The 8,414-nt window shown below is 36.2% G+C and overlaps 2 protein-coding genes across 4 annotated transcripts; one reads left to right on the forward strand and one right to left on the reverse strand.

Annotated features, from left to right (window-relative positions):
• Positions 1 to 639: 639 nt before the first annotated feature.
• On the forward strand, positions 640 to 4,489 carry LOC112744653 (phosphatidylinositol 4-kinase gamma 7). 2 transcript variants are annotated; one of them, XM_072215223.1, is made up of 4 exons: positions 640 to 805; positions 1,019 to 1,092; positions 2,021 to 2,079; positions 2,181 to 4,489. In XM_072215223.1, exon 4 carries the CDS (start codon positions 2,316 to 2,318, stop codon positions 4,194 to 4,196), a length of 1,881 nt encoding a protein of 626 aa, XP_072071324.1. In that variant the 5' UTR covers positions 640 to 805; positions 1,019 to 1,092; positions 2,021 to 2,079; positions 2,181 to 2,315; the 3' UTR covers positions 4,197 to 4,489. The 2 variants fall into 2 exon arrangements, with proteins under 2 accessions (XP_072071324.1, XP_072071325.1); XM_072215224.1 differs by having other exon boundaries at positions 2,187 to 4,489.
• A 217-nt stretch (positions 4,490 to 4,706) lies between these two features.
• On the reverse strand, positions 4,707 to 8,414 carry LOC112744654 (calcium/calmodulin-regulated receptor-like kinase 2). 2 transcript variants are annotated; one of them, XM_025794342.3, is made up of 8 exons: positions 7,969 to 8,414; positions 7,219 to 7,583; positions 6,801 to 6,954; positions 6,567 to 6,693; positions 6,291 to 6,373; positions 6,140 to 6,211; positions 5,580 to 5,783; positions 4,707 to 5,343 (listed from the first exon to the last, which is right to left on the reverse strand). In XM_025794342.3, the coding sequence occupies exons 2-8, from the start codon at positions 7,545 to 7,547 to the stop codon at positions 5,038 to 5,040; spliced, it is 1,275 nt and encodes a 424-aa protein (XP_025650127.1). In that variant the 5' UTR covers positions 7,548 to 7,583; positions 7,969 to 8,414; the 3' UTR covers positions 4,707 to 5,037. The 2 variants fall into 2 exon arrangements, with proteins under 2 accessions (XP_025650127.1, XP_025650128.1); XM_025794343.3 differs by having other exon boundaries at positions 7,219 to 7,605; positions 7,969 to 8,329.

The following is an 8,414-nucleotide window of genomic DNA, read 5'->3' on the forward strand; positions in this document are numbered from 1 at the left end:
TGTAAAATTATTATAAAATTTTATCTAATAGTTCATTTTTCTTTGCTAGTTACATACATATCTCATTGTTAAATAATCTGCTTAACACACACATATATATCGAAAGTGATTTACTAAAAATTTGATTTTTAAATTTTTAAACCATTACACCAAATTTAAATGAACAGGCCTTGGATTATTTGTAGGGATTGAGTGAGTAATTGAATTACTACATAACGGGAAACCTCATTGATTTTTTTTTTTTTTTTAAAAGAAAAATGACACATCCATTTCAACTTCTTCCACGTGCCTTAGGTACGGCGCATTGATCCCCACGTGTCCTGTATCTGACGAGTGATGACGACATCACGCCCCTGTCTCGAACGAAAAAAAAATTATATATGTACAAACTTTTATATATGAAAATTTATAACGAAGGAAACTCGATTAAATGTGTTGTAATTAAGAAATATTTAATGTAATAAAAATTAAAAAATAATTAAACTATAAAAAAATTCTAATAATTCCAAAAAGGATAATTAGTTTTCAACGAAGTAATGCAATTATAATTTTTCTCATTATTTTTTTCTTAAAAAATTAATTTATTTACCTACGTATTAGTACTTAGTAGTGTATAAATATACGAGAATTAGTTAAACCCCAAAGGCCGTACTATCCCGCTTCGCTCGTCACTGAGAAAAAGAGAGAAACAAAAAAATAACAGAACAAATCCGAAAAGCGGGACAGTACCGAACTCTCCTCCACCGTCCACGGCGGTGCCTCCGCCTTACGCGCCGCCGCTCCTTCCCGGATCTCATCCTCTCCGGTCAGTTCCACTTTTTCCTTACTAACTCTTCCGCACCTTTTTGCTCTCTCATATTCATCGATTAAATTTTGGAACCGAGATCGTTTTTATTTATTTATTTTTTTAATTTTCTGAGGAATCGAACGGTTTTGGAATTTTTGCAGTCTGATTCCTCTTTTTCTAAATTTCCGAAACTGTGATTTAGTGTTTAACTTTTTGGTTTTCTTTTGATAGTGATTAAAGCTGTCGAATTCAACGATGGCCTGTGAGATTTGTGGTGCGTTGGCTCTTTCACGAGGTTGAAGGAGGCAAGTATCTTATCCATTTTCATTTTTTTTTCTCGTTTTGAATTTCATAGTAATGATAGTATTGTGTTAATTCATATTCGATTAAATTTTACATTAATGTTTATTAATCATTTTTTATTCTCCTGATCTGTGATGTTTGTCTTGCTTTCTAGAGCTTTATGTGATATCTATACTATGATATAATAATAATAATATAATATATCCGATCAATATGTGTTATCTAATTAGTTTGTTATTATTGTTGGATTAGTGAGTACACGAAAGTGCGTTGTATTGTGCAATTACGTTTTTGTGGTATGGTGGATCCATGCACGAAGATGACGACTGACACTATCATTTTTCTAGAGAAAAGGATCATCCAAATCCAAGTTGCATGTTGCAGTCAAAGTTTTCAGTTTCACATGAATTATAGGTTGTGGACTTCGGTTAGGATATAAAAGTGTGAATGTATTTGCCTAGGTGCTAGGATCAAGGACAGTTTGCCTTTTTTTTCATTTATATTATGATGGTTGGTTTGTCTTTAGTGATTGGTTAGGGTAGTTAGAACCTATAGTTTCCCAATTAATTAAGGTGTTGAATAATGCCTGTGAAGTTCCGTTCTTTTGGGTCAATTTATATAAGAAAAAGTAAGGAAGAATAAATTATTTTTTATGGTGTGGTTGAGATTAGGTCGAGCAAGGCAAGTGAGAGAAAATTAAACCTGTTGCAAGTAAAAATTAAATCTTTCCAGGTTAAATGCCTTAATTGAGTTATATCACTTGTGGCTTGTTATATCACCATAGATTACATGCTTTTTTGACTTTTCATATTACATGCTTTTTTGACTTTTCATATACAACATTAGTGCTTACAGTCACTTTTATATGTTTGTTTGTTAATCTCTGTGGTAATATTTCTATGTAGTGATTTGTTTTTCTTTTTCAATTAGCTTGTTTATCAGGTGTCATCTTGAATGTAACTCTGGTTGAGTGGAATCTGTTTTACCAAGTAAGCTTTTCAAGATTATGTGATAAACTTTTGAGGCTTTTTGGGTTTTACAGAGCTGACTATGTTATTTTATGGTAAAATATCTTCTTTGCAACATCAAGTGCCAGCATTTGAGTTTGGCGTTTGCTTGAGAGAGAAACTCTCTGCCACTGCCGCCTCTGCTGCTGGCGTTGAAGTCTTCCCCTTCTCCTTTTCTTTACACGTGTCCTGATTTGGACACCCGTTTATGTGCCGACATGGCTGTTGCAACCTTCACAGGACCTCCTAAGGGTGAATGTTGTGGGAATAAGAACATGGAAAAAAAGCCCTCCTGGCGGAGACGAGTATTTGTACAGACTGAAACTGGTTGTGTTTTGGGGATGGAGTTAGATAGAAGTGACAATGCCCATACTGTGAAGAGGAAGTTGCAGATTGCACTCAATGTCCCAACCGAGGAAAGCTCACTTATATGTGGGGACATGATCTTGAAAAATGATTTAAGTGTTGTTAGAAATGATTCTCCGCTTCTTCTCACCAGGAACTTCTTACACCGGAGTTCATCTAGCCCTTGCCTTTCACCAACTGGTAGGGATCTTCAGCAAAAAGATCGGAGTAGAGAAATTGAGATTATAGGCTGTGCAGAAATATCTTCTGAAACAAAACAGCTGGTCAAGGATATTATAAGTGCAATAAAAATGGGCATTGAACCAATTCCCATTCAAAGTGGATTGGGAGGTGCATACTATTTTAGGAACTGCGATGGGGAAAATGCTGCTATTGTCAAACCAACAGATGAGGAGCCTTATGCACCAAACAATCCAAAAGGTTTTGTTGGCAACGCCCTTGGGCAACCAGGACTGAAACGTTCAGTGAGGGTTGGGGAGACAGGCTTAAGAGAAGTTGCAGCTTACCTTCTGGACCATGATCATTTTGCTAATGTTCCTTCTACTGCCCTTGTGAAGGTGACACATCCTATTTTTAACATTAATGACCGGGTCAATGGTAATATGCATCCTAACAAGAAGCAAATAAGCAAGATTGCATCACTGCAGCAGTACATTCCTCATGATTTTGATGCAAGTGATCATGGAACTTCTAGTTTCCCTGTTGCTGCTGTTCATAGGATTGGGATTTTAGATATTCGGATTTTAAATACGGACAGACATGCAGGAAACCTTCTTGTCAGGAAGCTTGAAGGTCTTGGAAGATTTGATCAGGTGGAGCTCGTTCCTATTGATCATGGTCTTTGCCTCCCTGAAAATCTGGAAGATCCGTATTTTGAGTGGATCCATTGGCCTCAGGCTTCAATTCCCTTCTCAGATGATGAGCTCAACTACATACATAATTTAGACCCATTTCGTGATTCAGACATGCTGAGAATGGAGCTGCCCATGATCCGAGAAGCTTGTTTGCGGGTTTTGGTTCTCTGCACTATATTCCTTAAGGAAGCAGCCGACTTTGGTCTTTGTCTTGCTGAGATTGGTGACATGATGAGTCGGGAATTTCAAGGTCATGATGAAGAGCCCAGTGAGCTTGAGCTTATATGTATTGAAGCAAAGAAACTATTAGAGCAGGAAGAGTTTACTTCTTTCGAGGCAGAAGTAGGAGATAAAGAGGCGACTCAGTTCCAATTAGATTGTGAGGATCAGAGTTTTGACTTCAACGCGAATGAAGAGAAACTGACTGGCATGCCATCTTTCCCATTTGGATCAAAAAGTAGAAATGGCAGAAACCCACTCTCTAAGCTAGAGGAAAATGTGATGGAGGATGAGGCCGTGAATGAAGAGGAGACAACCTTAGGTGCAGATGAATGTACAGGCCCTGCAGGAAATTTGGTACCTAACATTTCTATGATGTCAATGTCCATGAAAAGCACGGGAATGGATGAGAAAAGTTGGCAGCACTCGGGTACAAAGCAAAAAGGTGGTTTTTTGGCTGGTACATCATCTGGGAACACGAGTTTGAATGAGTTGCCTGCGACCTCTAGCTTCGTGAAGGTGACAGATATGGATGAAGAGGAGTGGAACCAGTTTCTTGAGAATTTTCAGAGGTTGTTGATCCCAGCTTTTGATAATTGCAAACGAGGGAACGGGAGTAAGAAGCAGAGACAGAGGCTAGGAACGTCATGCCAGTTTTAGCCTTATCTTTATCCTCATCAATCAAACATGGAGTGAAACCAATGAAACTATGGAGTCTTTGCATAATGCAGAGGCTTAGCACAAAGCAGGATTTTCGAGGTGTGTGATAGTTATATGAAGACTGTCAGGTATATAAGCTCTTCGATCAGCAAATAGAAGCGAGACCTTACTTTCCCAATGTGTGTGAAGAACATGTCCTTTTTATAGTGTTTTTTTCCAGTTTATGTTCACTGGTTAGCATGTTAAATAAATCTGTTCATGTTATGTTCCTAATAAAACTATCTTGTGTGCTTTGTCTGCTTTTTTTATTTTGATGAATTTTTCATTCCATCCTTGTGGCATACGAATCTTGTCAAATACCAATCTGTTATTTAACAAGAGGAATGTTGGACTTCGAATCTTCGTTGCTTTAAAAGTGTTTCCTGAGCTTTGTTGTGATCTGGTTTCGATGGGTTAACTGATGTTGAACGCATGTAACATCATAACTAATAAGGTTATATACATATAAAGTATCCAATATGTAACTCTTCATTTCAAAATCTATATCATGAAAATGCCAAAAACGATTTACAAGACCCTTTTTTTTTCCACATAACCTGAAACAAGAGCAAGGTAATGCTTGGTTTGAAGGTAAAAAATAAAAATGGGGGTAATCTACTCCTTATATTAAAATTGTCAACAAAATACTGCACATATTAAAAATTGAAAATTCTTTTCCATGTATTCAAGTTAGTAGTAGTTGATTCATTAATCCCATACCACCCCATCAACTTTGGTTATGACAGGGCTACAGAAGTCCTAAAAACTATTACTGAACCTAAGTGCTACCTCAATTATGGTTTCATCTACCTTCTCTTTGGTTCATGGTGGTGGCTATCCTACTTAACTCAACTTGTTGATCCTCTATCCTACTCAAAGTTCTTGAGTAGTTACTGCTTGCAAATGACATAGTGTCTTCCTTCACAAGGCGCCTTTGCTTAATCATCATTATACCTTGTGATATTTCACCAATAGAGGGTCTTTTTCTAGGTGATTTATGCAAACATTTGTGAGCAATTTTGGCTAGCTTCCTTACTTCTTCAAGGTTGCATTTCCCCACAAGTTGTGTCTCTATAATCCCATCTATGCCATCATAGTCCATTGCAGCCTTCCATTAAAAAGAGAAATGAAGGTTAAGTTGCATCAATTTTTTCTATGATTTTACTTCTCTCAATTTGTGGATATTAAGAGGTATGGTGTGATAATATTCCTTAACCTTATTATGGGAGGTCAGTGTAATATATCAGAAAAATCATTATTAGGACTACACAGATTCATAACAATTCTAGCATTGAGGATTTCAAGATGATGATGCTTCTGCTATCTAAAGCAAGAACAACTTACAAGGTTGATGTATTCCATCAAATTTTGATGGGGGTGGATGGCAGTAATGAGCTCAAAGATTATTATACCAAAACTGTAAATGTCACTCTTCATTGTGAACTTGCTTGTGGAGATGTATGCTGGATCCATATAGCCATATGTGCCTTTAAGGCCAGATTTGTGGTCATCAAATACCTCTTCCTTTGATAGCCCAAAATCAGCCACCTACATAATTTCACAACCTATTACTTATATGTCAATGCATATGATCATACACTATTAGGGATTTGGGTATTATCGGGTGCCCAGAGTTCCACATCAGATAGTATGAGATGCTTGATGTTGTATTTAAAAAGAGCGATTTTTCTCTCAATAGCTAGTTTTTAAGATATGGTTTCTCAGTTTCCTTAGATACTTAATTCACATATCTATTATGAACCATATATTACCAGGAATTGATGACCATGCTTGATTTGACATTGTATGAAGGTGTTAAGACAATGAATTTTCAAACATTCTTGCAAGAACATGAATCTAACATTATATTTAAGCACACTCACAGGGAGATACAATTGGCTTACCTTAGCTCTCACGGAGTGATCTAGAAGTATGTTGGCCGATTTCAAATCGCGATGTATCACTGGTGGGACTGCCTGTTCCATGCAAGTTCATATTAACCAAATGCAGTTCTTAGAGGGAAATATAATAATAAAATAAAATATTTGAACATACTCCTTCATGAAGGTATTGTATTCCATGTGAAATATCAACAGCAATCTGCAGCCTGTCATCCCAACTTAGATCCTTGTCTTCATCTAAATGCATGTATAGCATCAATTAGTCTCAACAAAGATTCAAGAAAACTTCATTTGCAAGATGAAATTGGTTAAAAGTTAGAAAGAAAAACTTGTATTAATGATTGTGGACTGCTAAATATACATGTAAAAGGAAAAAAAAGTTCTTTTCTGTCTGTTTGAAGCAACTATCATCTAACATTTTTCCACTTACCATATAAAAGGTTTGATAAACTTCCATTACTCATGAATTCATAAACCAACATACGCTGTCCTTTATCTACACAGTATCCTAACAAGTTCACAAGATTCCGATGATGCAGCCTTCCTAGCAGAAGTACCTGCACGAAATCAAACACGTCTGCGTAAACCACGGACGGCATATACAAATTAAATCATATTTGATTGAAGTATAACTATGGATTTTGAAGGTTATTAGCATATTCACCTCTGTCTGGAACTCTTTCTCTCCTTGTTTGGAGTTGGGAGCAAGCATCTTCACAGCTACCACCTCTCCTGTAGCCATTGTGGCTTTATAAACTGTGCCAAATGATCCTTCTCCTAATATATTTGTGAAATTCTTTGTGGCCTTTTGAATTTCTCTGCAACAATTACATGTGCAATTCGAAGTCCATTTCCTTACAAACATGCAATGTGGTTGTTTCTACATATACCAAAGCTTCACCATAAAGGTGCCTTAGAAACTAGATTTTATTTGTATGCACTGATAGTACAAAAAGTTTTATACAGACATCCAATGTTGTATTGTCACATTAACAGACACCATATAAATATAGAAAAGTAACATGGTTTATTACAGAAAAATTTGGAAGCAATCCAAAAGAGAAAAGAATCATGTTGCTTACTTGTAAGAGTACTTCAGAATTCCAGAAGCAGGGGAAACTGGATCCTTAGTTTGATGATTCCACCAACCGAAATAATGTGTCTTCCTTTGTAGATTATCTGATCCTGAAACGGCTATGGAACTTGTGAGAGAAGCACTAATTTCAGTGCTTGCTTCCAATCCATTTGTTCTTATTGGAAGAGTTGTTGAACCAGGATCATTTGAAGATCTTATGAGTCGAATGCGCTTCTTGTACCACCTCGCGGCGAAGAATGTGGCGCAAGCTATGAGAACTCCAAGGGCCACACCAACAGTGACACATATGATGACTAAATCAGCTTGCTTAACCATTCTATGATCTCTATGAAAATTTCATCTTGCAGAAAACTAGCACAAGATCAAAGGTTCACTGTCACAAAGTTAACATAACACATTTTTTATGTAAAAAAGTTGATTCAATTCTTCATCTAGCAAGAACTCATACTAAATTGAATTAGATGATTCATAAATTCAAAGGAAATCATCATAATTGCATAATATTAATATATTATCCACAAACCCTTTATGTATACTTACTATTCATAAATTATAACATCAATTATCAGATTGCCAAATTTCCAAACTATAAACATAACCTTCCAATTAGAAATACAGGAAACAAAAATTGTCCCTCTTATCCTTAAAACTCAGAAACCAAGTCAAATCAAGATTGATTCAACAACAGTGATATGTTTTTTTCCAAACCAAGACATATTATGACATATGGCCATACCTTAATCAGAAGAGGACAGAGACCCCATCATAGAAAAGAGAGATTTTTTTTTGTTATTTTTGTTGCTTGTTCAGATCCTGAGATGAACTTGAACCTTGTGTTGATTAATTCTTTGTAGTTGTAATTGGTCTTGGCGAGTTTAAGGTGCAAAGTCAATGATGTCATGCATCATAGACCAATCCAACTGAGTTGAAGAGAATAGTAGAAAATTATGTAACATTAAAAACTGAAAACACAACATGATGTTGAGGAAGGTGTCTAAGTTGGAGGCTTATGTATGTTGTTAGGAGCGTACAAGAAAGAAACAATAGTAAGTGAGGAAACGCGGATTTGGTAAGTGCAAATGAAACTGTTCAATTATAGTGTGCATGATACCATAGACATTGTTGAATGTTGATCAGGTTCAACTGTTCCAAGTTGGTGCGTGTGCTTTGATTTTTTTGTTG

The sequence above is a fragment of the Arachis hypogaea genome, chromosome 14, assembly GCF_003086295.3.
Source record: "Arachis hypogaea cultivar Tifrunner chromosome 14, arahy.Tifrunner.gnm2.J5K5, whole genome shotgun sequence".
Classification (NCBI taxonomy): domain Eukaryota; kingdom Viridiplantae; phylum Streptophyta; class Magnoliopsida; order Fabales; family Fabaceae; genus Arachis; species Arachis hypogaea.

What these genes read in the sequence shown, in the direction of transcription:
- LOC112744653 (XM_072215223.1), top strand. Translation starts at nt 2,316, where the DNA reads ATGGCTGTTGCAACCTTCACAGGACCTCCTAAGGGTGAATGTTGTGGG.
- LOC112744654 (XM_025794342.3), bottom strand. Translation starts at nt 7,547, where the DNA reads ATGGTTAAGCAAGCTGATTTAGTCATCATATGTGTCACTGTTGGTGTG. An exon ending in TTTATCAAACCTTTTATATG is followed by an intron (nt 6,374 to 6,566) that starts GTAAGTGGAAAA and finishes ACATGCATTTAG; the next exon opens with ATGAAGACAAGGATCTAAGT. An exon ending in TACAATACCTTCATGAAGGA is followed by an intron (nt 6,212 to 6,290) that starts GTATGTTCAAAT and finishes TGCATGGAACAG; the next exon opens with GCAGTCCCACCAGTGATACA.